At 36.6% G+C, this 26413-nt stretch overlaps 1 protein-coding gene across 5 annotated transcripts in view; it reads right to left on the bottom strand.

Annotated features, from left to right (window-relative positions):
- Positions 1-26413, bottom strand: part of LOC126335445 (uncharacterized) — a 226621-nt gene that overhangs the window by 124400 nt on the left and 75808 nt on the right. For all 5 annotated transcript variants that reach the window (XM_049998734.1, XM_049998737.1, XM_049998735.1 and 2 more), the window contains exons 6-9: positions 24343-24440; positions 24092-24257; positions 17758-18003; positions 5302-5480 (exon numbers count right to left, since the gene is read on the bottom strand). In XM_049998734.1, the coding sequence (XP_049854691.1) occupies positions 5302-5480; positions 17758-18003; positions 24092-24257; positions 24343-24440 (689 nt within the window). The remainder of the gene's footprint in view (positions 1-5301; positions 5481-17757; positions 18004-24091; positions 24258-24342; positions 24441-26413) is intronic.

The raw sequence follows: 26413 nt of genomic DNA, 5'->3' as shown, positions 1-26413 counted from the left end.
TGTGGCATTTTTCTTCCTTAACAGAGTATGTTTTTTCCTTAAATGGGGTTTTGCCAGATTATGTTTAATCAGCTTTGAAAATGTTATTTGGGCTGATAGCCCTGCGTCAACTGCGCCAATGTAATTTTCATCTAACAGTTTACAATTTCTACGATCAGAGTCTCACTTTCTCCATTTACACTTTGAAAGGTCAGATTATGATGTTTTTCAAAACAATTCAAGCAGTTGTTTGAAACACTGAAATTTTCATTGTCAATCTAAGAGAGATTTCATAAACCTTCTCTTGCAGCATGTTTCTCTTGCCAGTATCACTACTAGGGAAGTTGAGTTATTGACTATGATATACATATGTGTCAACTGGTTGATCGCTTATTATTTACTGCATCACACAACAAAAAATTTGATCTGTGTGGAATTAAAATAGAAAGAAATCAGAAACTCATTCGAACACGTTAGGAATCACATAAAAACTGGATTTTAGTTTACAAAATATTTCAAGTTTATTCCTTACAAGAGCACTTTTACTTGAAGCACAGTTTGTTAGAAGTGGGGAAAATAACATTGTTCTTATGAGAGTTTCACCGGGACTGATTAAAAATTTCATTAAAAGTGGGATTTCCTTAAATGTGGGTTCATCAATTCATAGTTTTACTATAGTTATTGGATGAGGTTTCTAATGGTTCTAAATAAGAGGAAAAATATTATTTTAGTTTCAACAGGGTAAACAACTGTAATAAAATACTTGAAAGAAATAGGTTGCCTGCATTGGCTGTCATTCATTTCCATTTTCATTCTCACTGTCATCTTTTTTTTGTCATTGTTGAATGAATCCGATACTTTTTCACTTATTGTAATCAATGAACCCGGATTTCATGATAATTTAACAATTACCCAGTGAAATAAACTATAAAATGACTAACAAGTACTACAATATGTAGCATATTGTTCTAACGAAACTTTGCCTTGTCAACTAGGGAACTGATGACCTCCGATGTTAAGTCCCATAGTGCTCAGAGCCTTGTCAACTGTAACATAGTTTTTATGCATCCAAAACTGAGAAAGTTGAAAACATGAAAACCAACATGTGGCATCTTTCCCATTGTTCCTTTCTTTGCCAATTCTACCACATTCACTTAGACTACATGTTTGAAACCCTTTTATAATACTACATTTCAAATACCTCCAGGTTCTTTGTTACTAGTTCTCACTCTGCTTAAGTTTTATTTCCATACAGTACAGCGTCCGATACAATTCCAGGTTTTTTTATTTGATAACTTTTTCCCTCTTAAATAATACTTTCGTACGTCTCATGTGGTCAACCATCTTGTGTATTATTGAATTGTTGACAGTCTATTTTCCGTCAACTACTGTACCCTCACTAATTTCAAAAAAATAGACAAGCGGGTGATATAATAGAGGCTGTATGGTAAGTGTGGAACAAGAACTGAAACATGATACCTCAGCTTACAAACTTTAATTTTTCTTCAGAGTTGGTGTGCAAACATACTTAACAGAACTACACTGCCCCACTGCTGTGGCACTATTGGTATGATGGATGTGTCAGGTGGAGAAGGTAAGATGAACAAGGAAGAGAACAAAGCTAGGGCCAAGACAGAAATGAAGGGAATACGAATATGGTACAATAGAGTGGTCAGCCTGATGCATGCAAGGGTAGCACTGTGATCTACAGGATGTTACAAACAGGTACAGCCAAACTTTCAGGAAACATTCCTCACACACAAAGAAAGAAAATATGTTACGTGGACATGTGTCCGGAAGCTTACTTTCCGCATTAGAGCTCATTTTATTACTTCTCGTCAAATCACATTAATCATGGAATGGAAACACACAGCAACAGAACGTACCAGCATGAGTTCAAACACTTTGTTACAGGAAATGTTCAAAATGTCCTCCGTTAGCAAGGATACATGCATCCAACCTCCATCGCATGGAATCCCCAATGCGCTGATGCAGCCTTGGAGAATGGCGTATTGTATCACAGCCGTCCACAATACGAGCACGAAGAGTCTCTACATTTGGTACCGGGGTTGCATAGACAAGAGCTTTCAAATGCCCCAATAAATGAAAGTCAAGAGGGTTGAGGTCAGGAGAGCTTGGAGGGAATGGAATTGGTTCGCCTCTACTAATCCATCGGTCACCGAATCTGTTATTGAGAAGCATACGAACACTTCGACTGAAATGTGCAGGAGTTCCATCGTGCATCAACCACATGTTGTGTCGTACTTGTAAAGGCACATGTTCTAGCAGCACAGGTAGAGTATCCCGTATGAAATCATGATAACATGCTTCATTGAGTGTAGGTGGAAGAACATGGAGCCCAATCAAGACATCACCAACAATGCCTGCCCAAACGTTCACAGAAAATCTGTGTTGATGACGTGATTGCACAATTGCGTGTGGATTCTCATCAGCCCACACATGTTGATTGTGAAAATTTACAATTTTATCACATTGGAATGAAGCCTCATCTGTAAAGAGAACATTTGCACTGAAATGAGGATTGACTCATTGTTGGATGAACCATTCGCAGAAGTGTACCCATGGAGGCCAATCAGCTGCTGATAGTGCCTGCACACGCAGTCCATGGTACGGAAACAACTGGTTCTCCCATAGCACTATCCTACAGTGATGTGGTCAACGTTACCTTGTACAGCAGCAACTTCTCTGGCACTGACATTAGGGTTATCGTCAACTGCACGAAGAATTGCCTCACCCATTGCAGGTGTCCTCGTCGTTCTAGGTCTTCCCCAGCTGTGAGTCATAGGCTGGAATGTTCCGCGCTCCCTAAGACGCTGATCAATTGCATCAAACGTCTTCCTGTCGGAACACCTTCGTTCTGGAAATCTGTCTCGATACAAACATACCACGCCACGGCTATTGCCCCATGCTAATCCATACAACAAATGGGCATCTGCCAACTCCGCATTTGTAAACATTGCACTGACTGCAAAACCACGTTCTTGATTAACACTAACCTGTTCATGCTACGTACTGATGTGCTTCATGCTAGTACTGTAGAGCAATCAGTCGCATGTCAACACAAGCACCAAAGTCAACATTACTTTCCTTCAACTGGGCCAACTTGCGGTGAATCTAGAAAGTACAGTACATACGGACGAAACTAAAATGAGCTGTAACATGGAAATTAAGCGTTTCCGGACACATGTCCACATAACATATTTTCTTTGTTTGTGTGTGAGGAATGTTTCCTGAAAGTTTGGCCGTACTTTTTTGTAACACCCTGTACAAGGGATTAGAGAGGGGGCCCTGGGTATAGATAGATAGATAGATAGATACAGAGACAGGCAGACACAGATACACATACCCTTAGGTAGAGTTGGTGATGAAGTACCACGCTGGGAAGAAATTTGGGAAAGGTATTCCTGATTTCAGGACATGGTAAAAGCTAGCCGATGGAGGATGTGGTTTAGCCAGTCCAGTAAAAGATGATCTTGTAATTTAGTGGCAATGGTTGCAGTTTTACTAGTATGGGATTGTGATATCTCCATAGTTGGGTGAGGCCTGCTACCAGCAAGGCAACTAAAAGTCTCTACCCATCAATCCTTCAACAATTATAGCCTCCAAATATTCCACAATACCTAATGAAACCCACAACTTTCTGGATTAAAGGACAGTAACAAATATTTTCTACATTCCTTATTCTATAACAATTGTTTTTCACGTGAGCAGATAGCAAAATATCTGCATTCAAATATCTGCCCTTCCCCATGACTTTCGGGACAAAAGACTGGCAGAAACAATTGCTGGATTCCTCACCATTTACAGTTGTAATGCACAGTACTGTGCACATAAGGACAAGGGAAATGAGAGGTTGACAACAGTGCCTTTGTACATAAACCACCCAGTAACATCATTCTGGCACACCTGTCTGCACCATGCACTTCAGGGTACATTCAGAACATTTAAAAATAATCTTCTTGGTAATGTGTGTATGGATTTGGCTATTTTGCAACAGTAGAGTTCATAATAGCTGAATTAAGGCAAAAACAGTAAGTACTAAATTAACAAGCAATATATAAATATATCATAAAAAATTGCCACCATAGCTGTACCTTGAGAATCCTCAAGCCCCACCACTGCCACTAGCACACGTGGGCTAGCCTTCATTAGAAGCTTATACTCGACACCATGTTGTCTCCAATGGGCATTGGAGACAACAATGTGTCACGTATAAGCTCCTGATGAATGCTAGCCCATGTGTGCTAGTAACAAGGATCCCACAATATATGCACCAAGGAAATAAAGTTCTCTTTCAGCAATGATGGGCACAGAGGATTGCAGTAATGTGCCGCCAAAACTGGTCATGTGATAGCATAAAGATGTTTTCAAGGTACAGCTGTGGTGGTACTTTTTCTCATATATGTCAACAGCTGAAGTCCCTCGTCTATGGTATATGATGGACATCCATAAGTTGAATGTATAAGTATTTTGAAAGCTAGCCAAAAGCAGAAGCCGTCCGTGTCCCCCCTGATTCATAGATGGAGCATATGATGTGGTGAAACGGAGACAGACAGCTTATGGCAATATCACACAGTGTCCTCTCTCTCTCTCTCTCTCTCTCTCTCTCTCTCTCTCTCTCTCTCTGTTCTTTACACTGCCTTCTGACTTATACGTCATTCACATCACTACCTCTGCTGGAACACTGAGATGATGATGATGATGATGGGGAGAGAGAGAGAGAGAGAGAGAGAGAGTTTGTGTGTGTGAGGGGGGGGGGGGGGGGCATGAACGCATATGCACACCTTTTCAGCTGAATTTACACCATAAATTTTAGCCAAATGCTTAACTGTAGCAACATAACCACTGGCACATTTGTTTACATTACCATAACTGATAAGGCAACACAAGGGTTAGCAATTTCTCAAATCTTGAGAATTACATAGTACAAGAACTAAATAAAAGCATATGCTTGACTGAAGACTGCAGCTTACAATTTACCATTCAAAACAGTACCTATCTGTATCTCCAGTCTATTCTTTCACAAGCCTTTTAACAGAGAATAATTAATATTACTATACAACCATTAGTTATATAGTTACATAACCCATTAGGAAGTGGCATAAACATTATACCCAAAGGATCTGTAATAATTTATTAACAGTTAAATCACAAAATTTAAGTTAGACACAAGAAAAGAAGCATCAAGCAGGTATCCACATCCAGTAACATACGAATATTAAAAACTGTACATTTCGTAATAAAAAATTGCTCTATGAATATGTACACAAACTGAAGCATTTGAGTTCTCACAATATTTACCTCTCCTTTTTTGTAACAGCAAATGTTACACTGTCTTCCATTTCACTTTCATTTGATGTATCGTTAACACTTCCTGACTGTCGCACACATTCCAACCATTTCTGAACCATGAACAAGACTTTACTGTCCTGCAACACTGTTTTATTTGGAATTGGCAGCTTCACTAGTGTTTGAAGTATCTGAGGAGAAAAAGCAATGGCAAAATATTAAATATTTCGTCAAATAAACTGACAAGGATCATGCAAATAAATTAATTTCCTCATCACCCCAAAATCTATTACTGCAGACACACACTCAAATGGACGTAACAAAAGTATATTTCATTTACGTCTATTTAAGCTCAAAATATTTGTATATGGTGAATGGTATATAAATCTAGACTGGTTGACGGAAGTAAAAAACTTGTTATGCACCATACAGAAAAGTTCTACATATCATGTCAGCAGGTGTGTTCTGGAATCTAAAATATTCCAGCTGAATTAATATTCCGCACATTTTTGGAAATATAAAAAATTACATTATCACTAGTTTGTAACAAGCAAATGAAAATCACAAAAGAATGTTCTGATGTCGCGCCATTCATTTAAACTTAAAAATACATTAATTAGTTTTCATCAAACGGAAAGATATTTCTCAAAAAAGCTCACATGTTGCTACAAAGAGATTCTTAAACTTTGTAAAGGCATTTACAAAGCAATAAGGGACTTGTAAAAATAGTCTGAAGACATGCAGTAACTGGGTTCTGCACCTTCCCTTTCATTATCACTACAACATTTTCTAAAGAGCACTTTAGATATATAGTTCTTTGCAAACTCGGCAGTTTACTGTGACCTCAAGAAAAATAATAAAACAAAAACCCAACATCTGGCTCCTAATTGTAAAAAGCAAATCATTGAGAATTAGTGCCTCTTGATCTGTTCAATGATCTAACTGTAGTTTCGGAATTCACTAGTCAAAACTCAAAAGGAATCTTCTTCAAAAAAACATTTCTCACGTATTTCATTATTGTTTAATCCAAAATTGGCCTTTGTCTTACTTGATTGGATTGTGTTCTTGAGAGACATGATACCATAGGTTTCATTGATCCCTCACGAAATGAATACATCCATCGGGTATAAAATGTGGCTACATGGTAAGCCCTTCATGCAGCAAAGTCACAAATACCATTATCTCAGTTTCAGAGTAATTGTTATTGCGGTGACATGTTATTTTGCACTCTAGCAAAGTTTTTCTAATGTTTCTTCATAATTTATACTACTTGCTGTTAATGCAATACATATATATAAAAGACTGTTCAAATGTTACATTGTGATAACTTTTCAGGATCTTGGCAAACGAGATGTCAGGTGAATGAGTTAATGACCTGAATAGCTTTTGCTACAAATACTAAGCCACAAAAAAGGTTTCTAGATTCACTATCATGAAAATATATCTCCTTTTAATTGTAAGTTAGGATACTGGCACAAACTGTGTGCATCACAAAAAAAACTGTTTCATTGCATAAATTTTCATTTGAAAGCTGCTGCTGTGTTCCTTAGTCTCCAACAAAGTTACCCGAAGTACTGTCGCTCCCTTTGTGTGACCGCTAGCTAGATGAAGTCGTAGCATTATTACAAGAGGCAATGGTCATTGAGACAACAATCTGTGCTATGTGTCAGAAATCATTTATTAGGTTCATTAACAGGGCCATTCAAAACATGCCTACCACTGCTACAAATTACGTATGGGTTTACACGAAATATTTTTGAAGACAATAATTTATAAATCTTTTTCAGACATCCCTTGACTCAGTGAAACAAAAATCTAGTAGTGCACTTTTATGTGCCCTCATATATGAAATCTGGTGAAACATGCACAATTTTAAAAAAGTTTGCAGAGTTAAGAAAAAGAAGCATTGGCTCCTTTCTAGTCAAGGCTGGAAACTTTCCTTGGCAATAGATAATAACTTTTGGAGACTATGCTGAAAACTTATCAAAGAATTGAATGTAAAATGTCTGAAAATTAATTTCCTCCATCATCATTATAACATCAATCCTACAAATCTTGCCAAAGTAGCACGAGAGTGCTGGAGACAGTACGTTGGACAATTTTTGCTGGTCAGTCATGAGAGAGAATCATACCCAAAATGCACAGAACACGCCATGACAATAGTGCACACATTACAGCAGGATACACGCTGTACAATAATTTTTGCCAATAATTCAATGATATCTTCAAAAAGCAAAGCAATTTGAGAATTTCATGGTAACTTTTACATGCAGCAGGCAAAAATACATACACAATTGGCACTATCACAAAAATATGAAAAAATCATTGAACTTTGTAGCCAGTATTAGCAAACATATTCTACAGAGTATTCTTCATGTATTCCTATGGTGTCTTGTCAGGGAATCCCTAACTTCTCAGCCAATATAAAGCCATGATATTTTGCTTCCCACAGAGCAACGTCCTTGTGAAATTTCTGTCTTCAACCCTATTGTAAAATTTCCTACATATTTAGGAAACATCACAGGTCAAATTTAACTATGTACAAGTGTAGGACTATTCACATGAGCAAGTGCGGAACCCATGCATGCAACATTACGTAGCAAACAATATACAAATATCTTCGACACCTCCAAATCTGAACATTGGTTAAGAAGTTTTCATACGAAAATGATTACAGACAGCCAGCCACGGGTCGTAACACATCTGAAATGCAACGTCCACTGTTCAAAGTGCCATCAATGCGTACAAGAGGTGACCAAGACATGTAACCAATGGCATCCCATACCATCACGACAGGTGATACGCCAGTATGGCGATGATGAAGACACACTTCCAATGTGCATTCACCGCAATGTCGCCAAATCTGGATGCGGCCATCATGATGCTGTAAACAGAACCTGGATTCATCCGAAAAAAAATGACGTTTTGCCATTCGTGCACCCAGGTTTGTCGTTCAGTATACCATTGCATGCGCTCCTGTCTGTGATGCACCTTCAAGGGTAACCGCAGCCATGGTCTCCGAGCTGATAGTCCATGCTGCTGCAAAACATCGTCGAACTGTTTGTGCAGATGGTTGTTGTCTTGCAAAGGTCCCCATCTGTTGAGTCAGGGATCAAGACATGGCTGCATGATCCATTACAGCAATGCAAATAAGATGCCTGTCATCTCGAATGCTAGTGATACGAGGCCGTTGGGATCCAGCATGGCGTTCCGTATTACCCTCCTGAACCCGCCGATTCCATATTCTGCTAACAGTCATTGGATCTCGACCAATGCGAGCAGCAATGTCGCGATACAATAAACCGCAACTGCGATAGCCTACAATCTGACCTTTGCCAAAGTCGGAAACGTTATGGTACGCATTTCTCCTCCTTACACGAGACATCACAACAATGTTTCACCACACCAGGCAATGCTGGTCAACTGCTGTTTGTGTACGAGAAATCGGTTGGAAACTTTCCTCATGTCAGCATGCTGTAGGTGTCGCCACGGATGCCAACCTTGTGTGAAAGCTCTGAAAAGCTAATCATTTGCATATCACAGCATCTTCTTCCTGTCGGTTATATTTCACATCTGTAGCACATCATCTTCATGTTGTAGCTATTTTAATGGCCAGTAGTGTAGTAAATATCACTGGTAAAACTTAACTTCATACAATGATATTCATGTGAGCACTTGTGGAGACCTAGGCAACACTGTATATCAATCAACATAAAAATAACATCAAGCCCTTTAAATTTGCGCAACAGTTAAGAAGTTTTCATATGAACAAATGAGTAAAGGCAGACAGCATGTACAGTTACATCACCCAGACCACACTGGTAATTTCCCTTTCGCATTTTGCTCCTGGTTTGGATCACATCATACATTCTAGCTTTATTAAAATTCTCTCCTATTATTGTCCTACATTTCTTTATTAATTTTGTCTCTTACACCCTACAGGTCCAGCACCTGAAACACCTTTTAAAATTAATCATTTTTCCTTACCTTCTAATCTTTCTACCTCTCTTTTTCTTTCTTTCTTTGCACTGAACATGTTTTTCTTTCATCCTTTCCAATTTTTGTATATCTCTTCCCTCTATTTTCTTTGTAGCAGGGTTACTCCTGAAAGTTTTGAGGAGGACTAGTGAGCTCATCAAAATATGTAGTCTGGCTTTCTATATGAGTATCTGTCACCTAACCTCGCGTCTTGAGTCATTAATAGACAGTTGCACCAGTATTACTACAAACAACCCTTCTGTCAATAGTGTTCAACACTTTCTTGTTCATTTGTACCTCATAGCCTGTGGTGTAGTCTCATACCAAATTGTTTTATTTTTATAATCTTGTGTAGTCTTTAAATCGCTTACTGTGTAAGGCAGCTTTGCTACATGCCATAACTCTTGACACAGAACAAATGGCAAGGTAAACCATTGCTTGCACAAGGCATAAAAATCCGACATAAAAGTCTACCTTTGTAAGCACAAAGGTGTGATTTATGTCAAAAACATAAGGATTTTTTAAATATTTCTGTCCACTTCATTACAAATAGGACTTTCAAAGTGAATTATTGAGTTTACTTACCAGGAAGCAACTGAAGCGAGATACTGTTAACAAGGAACTTTTTCTGCACTGAATAGGTTATTTTGCTTACAAATTATCAGAGCCCAACAAAGGTGTTATTAGAGAAGCACACTAGCATACCTCTGTGGCTATTCTCAAGTCAAATCACCCAAGCAACAAGATATGTTGTACTTAAATACAAAAGAACCATCACCTTGCTACCTAACAATGTTTTCAATATGTCAGGCTTAAGGTAAAACTGAGTCAGAAAGTTCACTTTTAACATTGTATGCTGTAAAACTCAAAGTTCAGGAAAAATGCCCTTTGTAATTTTTTTGGATGGACAGGTAGGGAAGAAAACCAGCCTCCTCCTCGACCAGAAAGGGTTCTTTGCATCAATAAATCAATTATCTGTGCTCCTCAGACATGTGAAAACTGCTGCTCAACCTAATTCTGACAGAGTGAATAACATCAAAAATTTATTTTCAAGAATTTATGGTCCATATGTATTTTACAATCACCCGAATCTCCTTGCAAGGTGAAAAACTTGATTTGTCAGCTAATATTGGCTGGTAATGTGAGGAAAATATCTTTCCCTTTTGGTGCTTTGACTGGAGTACAGAAATCAACATTCTATTTCTGAAAACTACATTAACACCTTCAGAAGAAACTGAGGAATGATTTTAAAATTGTCATTAAAATTCACTGTATATCAACGTAACTGACAAATCATCCAATGCTATAAAAAGTGAAGATGGCCTGATTCTAGATTATGATCTAAGCAATTCAGTGTGCCTTGACAAAGGAGTCATTGACAATGTATTAAAATACCTATCACAATATTCAAATGGACAATACTCTACAGCTTTCCAGGAAGTATTGCAGGTAAATAACACACTGCTGCAAAACTAAGTAAGATTAAATAACTGTAATTTCTCCTTAATCACCTGAGTGGTTTGCTACAACTTCAAAACTAAGAATTATTGTTTGTTTTTCTGCATTATCGAATATTTCCCTCTTAACAGAAATGGTGAAATCTTAACAGTTCTGCTACATACAAAATTTCCTGAAATCAACAAGAAAATCATTGAGTTGTAAGCCACAAGAAGAAATCTTTTCGGTAACAGGTAAATTACAAAGTTAAACTTGATTCAACAAAAGGGACCTGAAAGAAAAGGGCCTTGCTTTGGAGCATGTTGATTTCAACAACTATAAGTTAAATGTCTTTGTCAATAATATAATGTAATGTCTTCCAAAATTCTCATTTTATTCACAATGTTTGTCTTAAAAAAATGAATGCACACAAACTTGTAAAATGTCCAAAGCAATTATGTCCATAAACTGCAAGCAAATAATAAGTATAGGTAACAACTCATCACATAGTTAATACATTGAGGTGTCGACAGGTACTTAAACATGACTGAGAGCAGAATGAAATTTCACTCTGCAGCAGAGCGTGTGACAATTTCAGACTTCCTGGAAAATTAAATCTGTGCACTGGGATGGTACTCAAACCTGGGACCTTTGCCTTTTGCGGACAAATACTCTACTAACTAAGCAATTCAAGTACGATCCACAATCTGCCCTCACAGCTTTACTTCCGCCAGTACGTTATCTCCTACCTTCCAAACTTCACAAAGAAGTTCTCCAGCACAGCTTGCGGGACCTTCACTCCAGGAAGAAGGGATACTGAGGAGACCAGGCTTAGCCACAACATGGAGGAATGTTTCTAGAACGAATCTTAAATCAGCTTGGTGAAATAAGGATGCGTAACAAGTTTTTTTTCCATTTAGATGAAAGACCCTTGATAAAGCCAGCAACATTTATGAAACATCCTCAATAAAGTCAACAACATTTACAGCACATAGGATCATCTGTTCAGTCAGCTGAAATCTACTGATGAAAATCATTCACCTTCATTGCAGTTTTCAAAATTTTCTTCCAGGAAACATAACAGTAATTCTTAATAAGAATATTCACTGCAATGCCATGACGTGCATACAGATGGCAGGTTTTCACATACTAGCATTTTTACAAAATATTTGTAATTTTCTTCAAATGATGATAAGTTCATTAGTAAAATTGTGTGCTGATGAATGATGAACACATCTGAGTGGGTACCATAATCACCTGCTAACACACATCATTTCATGTAAAATGAGCAAATTTTAAAAACCTATTTTGGTTCCTGGATATTTGTTGATAAAATTTGAATAAATTTTGTATACATGGACTAAAATCAATAAATTTCTGACAACTGTTTTTTCCTTGTGCTTACCACATTTTTCATGTATGTCCATCATTTTAGTAAAAATTTATTACTGAGTCAATTATGTCACATTTCAGTTTTTTCTCTATTCTGTGGTTTGGTTCTGAAAGCAGATCATGACATGGGGATAGCCAGCAACTGAATTTGTTTGATGTGTGTTGCTTGATGTTAACAATTCTTTATGTTATCAACAACAAAGCCCATATCAGCAGCTTTTCGTTTACCATCTCTTACAATGTAGTTTCGTTTCTGAGACTTCAATGTCCAAAACAATTTTCCATTTTCTTTTTTACACTTTTCCCAATTTTTGAAGTTTTAACTTTTGCATACCCAGGCATTATATATATGTCATTTCACAGGTAAGCACTCTATGTCTGCGAAAGTAACATTTGAAGTCTTTAATACTACTACTTTTCGTAATTCTGTCATGTCTTCTTTGTCAGTTTGCTCAACGTTTATCAGTATCACTAACATCATCACTATCATACAATGTTTTATGACAAGATACATCTAACATTTCTGCTGGTTTTAGATTTACGACTTGGTTTTTACGTACAGTGACTACTCTTATGTTTTTGTACAGATTACAACATTTTTTGGTAGGGATTACAAGTTTTTGTAGAAACTCCTATTTATTAATAAACTTTTAAGATGAAGACAAATTATCCCAACATAACCACCCTATTTTCCTGTTTGTAATTTCAACTGATTCCTTCTTCATATAAATTACTTAAATTTTATGTAGTTCTCTTTTGAATACAGCTTGTTAGGTGAAATGCAGTCTGTGTACTTATCACTGGACTTCTCTCTCATTATGGAAAATTCTAATATATATTCCTACAAACTCTTTGACAACTGCGCAGGCGCAACTAGACATGAACACAGCCGAGGTCGGCAGTACAGGGCCCTCCAAATTGCATCTCAAATGAACATTGCTAATTTCCAGGCTTTGTTGACCTGCTACGCAGGTTCCAGAAATCGTAAAGAATACGAAGTCACAAAATTAATAAGTTTATGTCACGTAAATGTGTAGAGCAGCTGCCAGTGACAGACAATGCCATAGAGAAATTCATAGCTGATATAAAAGACGAAACTTGCTGTTATCCCTTCAACTGCTGCTTACAACACTGATCAGTCAGGCTTTGTGAAAGAACTGTGTGCACACCACACTTTATTATGCCAGTGATAAGTATGAGTGGTTAACTATTTCCGCCGATGTATATCTGTCTTCAAGAGCCACAAGGCAAATTAGGAACAAAAATAAAAATTTGCTATTTAGTTGCAAAAATCTTTGAATCGACATACTAAAATCTGGAACAATGGGAAAGACTATGTTTCAACATTTCGTTTGAAACATATTCCTACCGGCTGCAGAAACTAATTCATTGCTTTTGTTCCACTTATGGTCTGGACACAAAAAAAACCTCTATTTTTGCAGCAGATGACGAAAAATTTGTAGATATAATTTGGATTTTGGCTGGAACTACTAGTGGGATTCAACCTCTCAATAAAGTATTTTTTCGAAAGTGGAAAGCATTTTTCAGAAAATTGTCAGACAACAGCGGAACAGTATTCTTAAGCTCCAGTCATTTTCTTTGCCACGCTTTACGAATTTGATCAAGTATGCATGGCATGCAGCACAATATGCAGAACAACAGCTGGAACCATTTCTGAATCCATCCCAGCTCTGTCTAAATAAAATTAGTGGTTACTGCGAAGTGCCTGACTGCATCAATTTTTCTTTTGGCAGGTGTGCCTGGTACAAGAAAAATGTTTTTTTTTTTTGTGTTTAATAGACACTTCGCATTTTTGTGACAACTACAGGAAATAAACAAAGAATTGTTTTTCTGATAGTCAATTGTACAACATTCATACAAACAGCCAACTTACAAGGAAAGGAGATGCAGATGCAATTCCATGTAAAGTGCACGATCTCTACGCATGTCACACTTCCATACAAAAAGAGAGACTTAAAATTCTTCCTTCCCTGTGCCATTTTGCATATTCTGTCAAAAACAGTGCGCTTGCCATGCAAAATAATATTCACTGAATAGCAAAGTTTCACATTGGGGCTTTAACAAGATAGAGTTTAAAAACTAATAACACAGTGTTCATAGGCAGTATTTGCTAACTCGTGTTCTCTTCCGTTCCCTCTAGTATAAATGATTATATCCATTTACAAGCAAATGGTAGTGAATTTTCTGCAAATGCTCATTCGCAGGTGTTCACTTCCATTCGCTCCATTTTAAACCAGGCTTTATATATGTTTAAAATTGGTGTCTTTGAACTCAGGATAATTCCACTATGCAACACTGTGTGAGTGATTCACCTAGCTGAGCCCTAGGTGGGCAGGGCTGTACAAACAGCTACTTATAAGCAGTTCTTCGTGCAGCAAAAATGTGTAACTTCGACATTTTTTACAAACTACTTGCAGTGCCTCTTAGCAGCTAAAACTTTGGCAGTGCATTTCTTCCATTGTCTTCTTCGTGTGCAAAAAATTTCAGGGTAGGTTTTGACATGTCTTACGAGACCATTCCGCTGTAAGTTCAAACAATTTTCCCACATAAATAATTTCATCTCTGCAGTGTACAGATCTAAAAAGACATTTGTTTTTGATCAGTATTCTGGTGTAAATATAAATATTTTTTTCATCAGTATACTTTTTAGATATATTACCGTAAAAGTTCTACAATACTTACAATTGTGAAATAAATGACACTGTAAATATACAGACACATTCAAAAGTAAACTCTGTAAATATAACACATCATTCATTATTCCATCCAAAAAACTATAGTAAAAAAAAGCACAGTGAAGTGTTGCTGTACAGGTAGCTCTGCATCCTGGATTCTCCATTGATTGATTCTGCAGAAGTTAGTTAATTCTTATGTCATGTCAGTCAAAACAGGCCACTTCCTCAGATATGAATGATGCCTGTACCCAATTCTTATGTTTCACAAATAAAATATTATTTAACAAAAATAATAATGACACTGAAAACAACAAAAAAAGGACAAAAAATATTTTCAAAAAAATCTAAACAATAATATTTTTATGTAACTGTATAAAAAAAAGATTTAACATTACCAATATAGCAGGGAAAATACAATAAGGAGAAAAAATTCCATTAATTTTATTTTTGTAAGTAACAGCCCTGCAATGTGAATTATTTTGGAAAAAAATAGGAATTATCACTTTAACTTTGTGTAATACCATTTGTGATGGCGAATCGTGTTTTTCACAAAATGAAATACAAAATTATAAGCATACTCTTTATCTGGTAGAGGATATACAACGAACAACTTTCCCAGAGTTTGGATGATAAATTTTAGAAAAAGGTAACTCTAGCTTCAAGATGTTAGTAAATATCAATTTGTGTTATCACAATTTAAAAACAAAACTTCAAAACTTTTAATTGCCATAAAACAGAAATGGAGAAAGATAAAATTCTAAAATTTGTTATGGTTATTTTTCTTAGGGGGAAGAAATAACACAGGTTTCAACCAAAACATGAGATGGTGGATGGGATGACCTCGACACAGAATGACCACGAAGGTGTAACATTAACTGAAGACTATTATGCTCCAGTATCTCTCTCTAGGTTATTCAGAAGAATTTACGAGAAGAAGCCAATAGTAGATGTGCTTGTGGCCTTGTTCCACTTCTAACGTACATGTTAACAGAGCATTCCAAGTAATATCTCTCTCTTCTTAAAACTGCATTATGCAAACACATTACAAGAGGCTCTGTCTCTCAGTGACTAATCATCTCAATGGGACACATTGTGAAGCCTTCATAAAGTGGTCTGAGGACACAACAATGAATACAACTTAAAGTGTGATGGAAAGGTTTTGTAAAACTAAATGAATTACCACTGAATATAAGGGTAGATTATTCCAGGTCATTTGTAGAGGAAAGCGGTGGTACAAAAAGACTATTCCGAATGCTCTGATTAAAAGTACATTCTATCAAACTAATGCTTTACTGTCATTCAAGCAACAGGTTCTCAAAACATGCATATTTCTTAGTCAATAACAAAGATTCAATACAAAATCCAGGATAGAATGTAACAATATTATGAAAATCAAAGTTGCCACTCACCTTACAGTGGGGATGCTGAGCCGCAGAAAGGTACAACAAAAACATTCTCTCAATTAAAGCTTTTGGCCATGCGGCCTTCATCAACAATAGATGACACACACACACACACACACACACACACACACACACACACACACACACACACACACACTAACACACTCAAACTGCAGTCTCAGGCAACTGAAACCACACTGCGAGCAGAAGCACCAGTGCATGATGGGAGTGGCGATTGGGTGGGGGTAGGAGGAGGCTGGGGCACGGAGGGCGAGGGATAGTATGATGGGGATGGCAGACAATGAAGTGCCCACCATCCAGTCACCACTCCAATAATGCACTGGTGCTGTGTGTGTGTGTGTGTGTGTGTGTGTGTGTGTGTGTGTGTGTGTGTATTGTTGACAAAGGTCCTATGGCCAAAAGCTTTAATTGTGGGAGTCTTTCTGTTATGCCCATCTGCGACTCAGGATCTCTGCTATGCGGTGAGCGGCAACTTTCCTTTTCTTAATAAAGATTCATTTCGTGGGCACTGGTGCACTGTGAGAAGATTTATATAGGGTTTATGTTGTACTGCAGACACTAAGGTCTCTCGAGTCTAGCTCAGCAACTGGATACTGAACTTCCCCAAGGTAGACTATTCATCTGTGTCCAGACAGCGGTAGTAATGTCTATGTAGAATGCTGAATAGTAAGGAAATGTCAGCTGGTAAATAAAATAGGTATTTTGCATGTGGTACTGCCTGTAATATCATTCCTTTTTCCAATGGTGGAGCTGAAGCAGACACTCATAAGTAGATACACGCAGCAGATTTTGCAGGTGTATCGGATGCAGAGGTAGGAATCTGAAGTTAGGTATGGTTATCAAGGAATGTCATAGCATTACAAGTTTAATGATGTAGGTGAAAAAGGATGGAGGTATTTTGTCTTGAAGGGCACTCATTTAATACAGATGCCTTGAGTAAAAAGAAGGGAGGGGTCACAGCTGTTGAAGTGGAGATATTATTGATTGTTGTTTGATTTGTTTTTATGGCCAGAGGTTGGTACACAAGCCTCAATGAAGGTGTAGATTGTGAACTTTAAAATTTTCCTAGCATAGAAAGCAGAAAAGTTTTAACGGGAATGTAACCAGATAACACTACTGAAAATAGCTAATATTTCCATCATTTTCAAGAAGTTTGGTGCCCGAGAAGAGTGATCACAAGAACTATGACCAACTAAATATGTACAACAAGATTATGAGTGCCTCAAGTCTTTCTTAAAATTAAACAAGTCATAATGAGAAAGTAAGTTAACTTGAAACAATCTTCACTATTCAGCACAATACATTTATTGTCCATTTACCTAAAATGGACTGCTATCTATTTGCCAAATACCTTAATACTTTCGCTCATCAAACAGCACCATGGACACTATTCAGTGTGACAACAGCAGACCAAGACGAGTACCTGACCTCTCCGTTCTATTTAATGGCAACTTATTCCCCGCAAGTAATATTTAAAAGTAGCTTAACAGTATCATTCTACTGCTGCATACAAATTATGTTAGAATTGATAATATACTAACTTCCATTTTCAAATCCATTTCAGTTTCATTATTGCTTGTGGCATCAACCATCCAGCTCCACATGAGCCGAAGACCATGGTAATCAAGGAATAGTCTTCGACACGCTGGTTCTCCTTCTTGTATAAGCTTTAACAACTGAATACGTGAGTCACAGTCTTCAGCGCGCACCATCAGGCGACACATTGTTAAGGTGTGAGCTCTGTTCTTTAGACCGGAAACACTCAGTTTTTCTATCTCTTCTTCCAGCTGTAAAATCATATAATTCACACTATTACAAGCATTTTTATCAAACAACATATCAAAAAATATTCATGGTTTGGTCATGGTATTTTAAATCATAGGCCTTAATATACACTAAAATTACAGTTGTATGAAAAATATAAATGAAGTATACAAAACATATATTTTAAAAATAAGTTGTTGTCTTGTTCCACAGTTATCATCAACATGAAACTCTGATGATCATTCACAATTTGTAGATTCCAAGGTGTCCCACATGCATTTACATAAAGAAAAATATTTTTCACCTAAAAAAACTGTACAATTTTCACAGTCTATTGTAACTCAAAATACAAAAGAACACTTCGATTTTTCCATTTAAACGAACAAAATAAGTAAAAGAGGAAAAAATGTTCTGAAAATGTTACATTTAATTACATGGGCAGAAAAATTACACAATAAAAAGTACAAAGTTTGAATGATCTGAAGGAAAACTGGTTGTTGAACAAATTCTTGCACTTGTACATAATTACACTTTAGGCTACATAAACACAGTAAGTAGCTTAGTATGCTCTGGGAAAGTTGAAGACAATTCTATTAAAAACAAATAGAATAGTCTTCATATTAGCCTCCATGATGCAGTAGAAGTATTTTTTCCCATTCTAAGATAGGTAAAAATCAGTTCAATATGCACGTAATGTCTTTCAAACCTTGTGTTTCTTTCATTAGAGAGATTTTTGAAAGATATGGTTCAATTGTCAACTTAATATCCACCATCACTCTGTACTATAATAGTAATACACAATGCTGTTTACTAAAACTTGTAAGTCAGTTTTGTCCAGTTTATAACATATACACTGTATTGACTTTTATTGAAGAGCTTAATATCTTATGTTCACACAGAGCTGTGTTTGTAACCAAATGGGTCTCAACTGCGAATTTTTGCACAAAAACCATTCTCAGGAGTCTAACAGCATGTCCTATGACCACAAACTTTTGAAAAAATACTCCTCCATCATTACAAGTGTGTTAAAACTTTTAGCCCATACTAAAAGCTCAATTTTTGCAATGGTAACAAAAGTAACCCAAGACTAAATTCATCCATTCTGTATCCAGCACATCCACTTTAAAATCAAGAGAGCCACGAACCGTGCATACTATCACTCTCACTGATAAAGTTAACTGCCACACTCATTGGAATGACTTCTTTGATTATGCTAATCCCAAAGGCAGTCTTGAATGAGTGGTAACGTGAATGTTATTTATTACAATTTACTTATAGTATTGTAAGGCTTGTTCTACAACTGTTGATTTTTAAAACCAAAGTTTCTCTGGGTGTCTGGGTGTATACGCAGACAAGAAGGAAAAACTTCTGAATTTTTCCTAGAGTTTCTGGTTAAAAATACACTATACCCCCCCCCCCCCCCCCCCAGTGAAAGTACTTTTTTTTTCATGTTAAGTGACATTACTTCCCTCGGAGGTGTAAAACTTATGAATCATTTGAATGGTGAAGGTTTTATACAAAAGCATAGAACTTCCTGGCACTTTAGGAAAAGAAAGCCAGCAAAAAACAGTGTGTTTTCGGAAAGGGCTTTGATGCACAGCAACATTTACACTGCATATTTTCATATTACGAAAGTATAAACATGAATTCAACCAAATAGAGCATGGAAGCTTCCAAAGCACTGAAATTGAGATTGCAATGTGCTTTTGTTTGACAATTACAGCTCGACACATGATCTAGCAAGCCAATGACAGCAGATATTCAGAGCATAGACATGAGATCTAGTCAGCCAATAACAACATCATTCTTAAGCACCTAAAACACACAAATAGGAAACATTAACAGTGTTAATTAATATACATACTTACAGTAAATAAAATGTCATGTGACTAGGACCTCCCGTCTGGTAGACCGTTCGCCGGGTGCAAGTCTTTCGATTTGATGCCACTTCGACTAAGCTTCCACATATAATATTGGTTGCTAAAAAATTTTTGCTTAAGTTGCAGCAGCAGATTGCATGGGTTGTGAAGCTGCTTTTGAAATCAACTGCTTGTGCTCAACAGTGTGTTCTGGCATGGTTGGTCAACTCTGTTCATGGCCACAGCTTGGTGGGAACCAATCGCTCAGGTGGACAGTTGCTTGTGCAGTTATACGTGTGTGTGTGTGTGTGTGTGTGTGTGTGTGTGTGTGTGTGTGTGTGTGTAATCTAAATCAAAAAAGAATTTGTGCAAAAGCTAGGAAAGCTTTCAGTCTTTTTTATGCACCTGTTGACAACCCAATGCCTCTACCGCTCAGTGATTTTGTAATTTAATTTCTTAGTATTTTACAATTCTCTTGTTTACTTTTATTTTATTTCAACAGATCACTTTATCATGACTTTGCAAGAAACTGAAAGCAGTTATAATACCCTTCATGAGCGGCTGAAAATATACAATAAAAGAATTTTGTTTACAGGATGATGACTGTTGCCCTTAGGAACTGTGCCCAGGCAATGTAAACACTTTCAGATCTACACTGAACTCATTTACCCTTTCCACTCCAATGGCAAGTGGCACTTGAAATTGTGAATTTTGTTTTCCTCTCCCATGTCCAGCCTCATACAACACGATTTTTCATAGCTCTCTCAGGCTTCAGTCTCAAATCTGACTCTACTAGTACTGCCATCTAGGGGAGCCTGTATTAACTCAACTCCGAGCTGTAGCAATTGTGCTGAGAGAAAGGTTGTATTCATTAAACAAGTGAGTAGACACAACATGGCTAGTTCTTCAGGTACAGATATTTCTAAGGAAGAGGTTGTACAGCTTTTAGAGGAAATAAGTGATACCCAGAGTGACAGCGATTTTGATGACAATGTTTTAAATAATAACAGTGATTCATTTGTGAGCAATTTACTATCTGGGTCATTTTCATCCAAGTTGGTGCAATAGTGAGGTTAAATTGCCCATGTTGGTGACACCCCTTGGGCTAATACTAGACATACATTTCTTCACTTTTAATGCATGTCAATGCCCTGATGTTGATTTCCACAGGCATTTTACTGTCAAATGAAAGGGTTTTGGGCCAAACGTTTATAATGTCTTTTCTTCTCGCCTTGGCTTCAGAACACCTCATCATCACATGTTATTTTTTTGAGATGTTGTATAAAAGGGATTTATTCAATGATGTCTGGCAAAATCCTTGTAGCAATCATATCACATCATCCTGGTAATAATTACTAAACTTTCAAAAGCTGTCACTAGATTCGTGTTCAGGATTTAAAACTACTCAGGCAGAGAATTTCACTTTCTAGAATGGGACTATTTGTGCAGCTAAAAATCTTGATTAAATAACTTCTGAATATTTATTCTTATTTTAATTACAGAATGTACACATGGCCACCTCAGCTGCATAAAATTATTGTCAAATTGACCATGGTTTCGATAGCTCTAAGACGGTCTTCATCAGAATAAAAATTACTTAGGATTACCTAGAAAATATAATGACATGGCTCAAAAATAAAATATAATTAATGGGATTACTTACATATACTGTACAAACAGTGTACTTACATGTAATCACACCATAGGTGAAAAAAATCAGAGCAAAAATGCTCTTGTCGAAATGAAATAATCACAAGAATAAAAATTAAACTGTATGAATATAACATGTTTGTCAATTGGAATAAAATGCTCTATCAAAATACAATGGCAGTGACAAGGTCACTTAGAGCCAAACAACTGGATCAAACAGCCACTACCGTCAGACTAGACAACCAACAGGCCAAGGCAGACACGAGTTGGACATGAAAACAGATTTGTGCCATCTAGCAAGAAGTGATCGAATTACAGACAAGAGCAAATGAGACATTGTATAGACAATTTAACATTACATGCAACAACAGGAATCAGTGCTTGAAAATTACAACATACTGTAACGATCTTATTTTATAGATGAAATATAGTTCAAAATATACATAAAAATGTAAAACTGGAGAGGAGAATGATGTTTAAGAGTCTACATTGAGGAGAGTACCGTCATTCAAACCATTTTTAATTAGTGGCTCTATACCTCGAAAAAAGGTTTTATTGCGTAAATGCAACTGTTCGTTCAGAAACAGACTGTCCTTCAGAGATAGGGGTTTAAAAATCTCCAGCTCTTCTAAGAAGTTAAGCCTAAAGGCTTTTTTCTCTGACTGCAAGATCTGTACGTCTTTTACATCTTTAGGATTATGCCCTGTGATTAACAAACGGTCAGCGAAAGTTGAATTGTGAACATTAGTCCTTTTTTGCTGAGAAGGTATTGCTAAAATCTTGTCGAAATAGCACAGCCTAAGTGGCCTATGTAACAGGAAGGACAATTGCTGCGAATAATTTTATAGACACCAAAATTATGCAGAGGGGAAAGCGTAGGTTTCAAGTTATGTATGATATTACATTCTAAAGAATTGTTAGTGATGAAGGCCACTCTATAGTTATATTTATTTTGAAGTAAATGCTGTATTCGGTAAGAAATTTGACCCAGAAATGGTATAGAGAAAAATTTTTTTCTTTTTATTAGGTTCATTATTAGAAAGGCCTAGGGTAGTGACTCTCTTATTGGTTTTCCTACTAAAAATACTATCTACTATATAAGGATCATAACCATCATTGACAGCCACAGTTTTAATGAGGCTGATTCCAGAATTGAGATTTTCAGAAGAAAGGGATGTGGAGGTGGCTCTATGAATAGTTGAATGAAAAAAGGCCATCTTATGAAAATGCAGGTGTACCAACATGACTGGAATAATTTGATCAGTACTGGTTTCTTTGCGGAAGATATTGAAGCTAACTTTGTCACCTACTATCGTACGAGTGAGATCTAGAGAATTCAATTGCCGTCAGAACTCCTTTTCTAGTTCACAGGTGAAAGAAATATTTTCATGAAACTCGTTGAACATATTAAAAAGTTTATCAATATCGTCATTAGGCCCTTAGTATATGATCAAAATGTCATCAACGTATCTGGCGTATGGAAGAATGCCTACAGTTGACACTGAAAAATTTTACTTCTAAAGAATTAATGAACACATTTGCAAGGATTCCTGATAAGGGGTTCTCCATTGCAAGGCCATCTAATTGCTGATATAGTTTTCCATTAAATTCAAAATAACTGAATTTTACTTCAATACAAAGTAAATTCATGAAGTCAGCAATTTGTTCATTAGATAAATCTTTTCTGAAAGAACGTAAATTATTTTCTACTATGTCTAAGGCTTCAAGTACCAGCACATTTGTGTAAAGATTTTTAATGTCAAAGGAAATTAATTTTGTATCTCTATCACAGTGAACATCTTTAATTTTCTTAACTAAATCTTGACTATTGGAAACAGAATAATTGCTATGGAAAACAAACGATTTTTCCAATATATCTTGCAAGAATTTGGCTAAGTCGTGATAAGCACTGTTCATGCTATTGGAAATATGGTGGATCGGATGGTCTTTTTATGGAGTTTAAACTGAGCTCGTAACTTAGGTGGAAAGGTTTAAGAAGAGCTTTGGCATCGTTAATAGCACTTCTGGCTTCTTTCTGCAAAGTTGGCATGGGTTCCTCATGTAGCTCGGAAATATTGTTTTCCTGAAAGAACTGGAGAGTTTTTGCATCATATTCTTGTTTGCTAGCAACGACAATGGTATTGCCCTTATCAGCCTTCATTAAAAAAGCGTCTTTTTCTACAAGCTTGGTATTTATGGTTTTAATTAGTTTTTTATCCGAATTAACAATATTACAAGAATTGGTTAGGTTTTTGCTGACAATATTAGAAATATCTTGTGTTACTCTAGTCTGACAGGAACTGTCCATTTTTACACTGTCTAGGCCTGATTTCAAATCAATAAGAAACTTTTCAATGTCATTATATTGTCTAGGTAATCCTATGTAATTTTTATCCTGATGAAGACTACCTTACAGCTGTCGAAACCTTGGTCAATTTGACAATTTTATGCAGCCGAGGTGGCTACATGTACATTCTGTAATTAAGTTAACACACAGTTGCTGGACTTCAACCTATAACAATGTTTAAAATTTCATTTATTCTTATGTATTCTCCCCTGTCCCAACAAATCTTATCTTCTTGAGGTATGTTTTAGTACTTACATCCATATCATCCATATAGTCTTTAACATCCTTCCTCTTCTCTTCTTTTTTCTTTTTGATTTCTTTTTCCTTTTTGAGTTTCCTTTCACGTTTCTCTTTTTCTGGATCCTCCCCAATCCAGCCACGGCAATTTGCAGCATCACACAAACACTTCTGAGCTTCTTTCCTAAAAATAATGTCTTATTGCATTAATCCTATCAGATAGGCAACATATTTTTCTGCAGACGAACACGCAACAAAAGATTACCTACCCATATCGCTGAAACTGGTAGTCAAATGTTATTTCTTCTCCAGCAGAAATGTTTCTTTTACTGAAGAAACCAATCCTTAATTCTCCATTCACAGTCCACTGCAATAGAATCGCAGTAAAAAATAAAAGCTCCAAATGGTAAAATTTTTTCTATCATAAAATTCCATGTCATTAGATTTCAAAATGCTTACTAGTACAAATACACTGAAAAGTGGAACTCAAAAAAGACAAAAGAAGGTACGGAAAGGAAACACATGAGCACAATGACAGCACAGGAACACACCATGCAGACAGAAGCTGGCCAGATGGGTATACTGTTGCGCCAAGAACTTCCTGTATGCTGTAGCACTGCTGTGCATATTCAGATTGATTAACACTAAATCAAATGAGGGAACATTGCTACAAAATTTGAAATTGACAGTTAGAGGATGTTTGGGGAGGAAATCTAAGAGTATAAAGAAACGATAGATTAAGGGGAAATGGAGGTGGTGTATTTGTGTCCGTAGACAAGAAACTAAATTCCATTGAGACAGAAACTGAAGCAGCTTGTGAGGCTGTTTGGGCAAGACCCAGTATCACAAGTGGGCATAAACTTGTAACTGGATCTTTCTACTGACTCTCAGATTCATCTCCAGACATTATGGAAAATCTCAGTTTGCTAGCGCAAATGTTCCCTAATCATGCTGTCATCATTGGTGGAGCCTTTAGTTATCCAACAATCAATTTTAAATATTTAAGTTTTTCAAGGTAGGCCTTACTAGACATCTTGTGAAACATTACCAAGTGCTTTCCAGGAAGCTACATGGAAATGATAGTACAGAAGCCCACTTATAATGGAAATATATTAGACCTAATAGTAGCAAACAGATCTGACTTCTTGGCAATGACAATAATGAAACTGTTATTAATGACTATGGAGCAATTGTAGCAACAATGATCACTGAAGTACAAATGGCAGCTACAACAAGAAGAAAGATTTACACATTAAATAAGTTAGATAAAAAGGCAGCCATGCCACATCACAGCAGAAAAAGACGTTCGCCTCTGTGCAGAAGCATGTAAAAACTGTGGCTCAAGTTTGAAAGAATAGTTGATCACAAACAAGATAGGTATATACTTAATAGAACAGTTAATGGTGGAAGGAACCTTTCATGGTACACAGTAATTATGAAAAAACTTCTAAGAAACAGTGACTTCTGCATAACATCTGTAAAACAGTGTCCAAACTCACTGGTGACAAACTAAATTGAGGGTACGGACACTCATGGATGACAAAGGAACTTAACTTGAGGGTAGCAAAGCAAAAGCAAAAATAGTTTACTCTGTTTTAAAATGCTCCTTTACTAAGGAAGATGCAGATGTACTGCTCCAGACTGCTTTTTGCACCATTCAAATATGAGTGATATTAGTGTCAGTAGTGTTGAGAAACAGTTGAAATCGCTAAAATTAAACTAGGCTCCAAGGCCTAATGGGATCCCTGTGAGACTTAATACAGAATTTGCTACTGATTTTGCTTCCATTTCAGCCAGGGTGGTTGTAATTTAACCCAACAAAAGACTAATCCATTTTAAAACATGCCAAAAAACCAACTACCTTTAATTATTAAAATTAAATTAACATACAAAGTTAGTTAGTAGTTTCATGTTCTATGGGTCATTTTGCATGATAAATCATGATGTGGAAAAGTCCTTAAGATTCATCACATATTAATTTAATTTTGATTGATTTATACAGAGAGAAGATATAAAGATGCGAGTTAGATGTTCCTACCCACCACACATTTTACACATTACAATAACAGAAATTCTACAACGGAATAGAAGGAGTTGTCAAGGACAAATGTTCTCAGTCAACCCCCCCCCCCCCCCCCCAAATTTTACTTCACTGTCTCTCAGACGTTTTATATCACTGGGTAAGTGATCAAAAATCTCTTTTGCAGCATTGTGCACACCTTTGTGTGCTAAAGACAATCTTAATGTGGAGTAATTAATGTCTTTTTTTTCCTTCTGGTATTGTGATTATGTATATCATTCTTCCCTTTGAACAGAAGTGGATTGTTTACAACAACTGTC

This window comes from Schistocerca gregaria, chromosome 2 (genome assembly GCF_023897955.1).
Source record: "Schistocerca gregaria isolate iqSchGreg1 chromosome 2, iqSchGreg1.2, whole genome shotgun sequence".
NCBI lineage: Eukaryota > Metazoa > Arthropoda > Insecta > Orthoptera > Acrididae > Schistocerca > Schistocerca gregaria.
The sequence above is the reverse complement of the archived record's forward strand: the minus strand, read 5'-3'. Positions and strand labels throughout refer to the sequence as shown.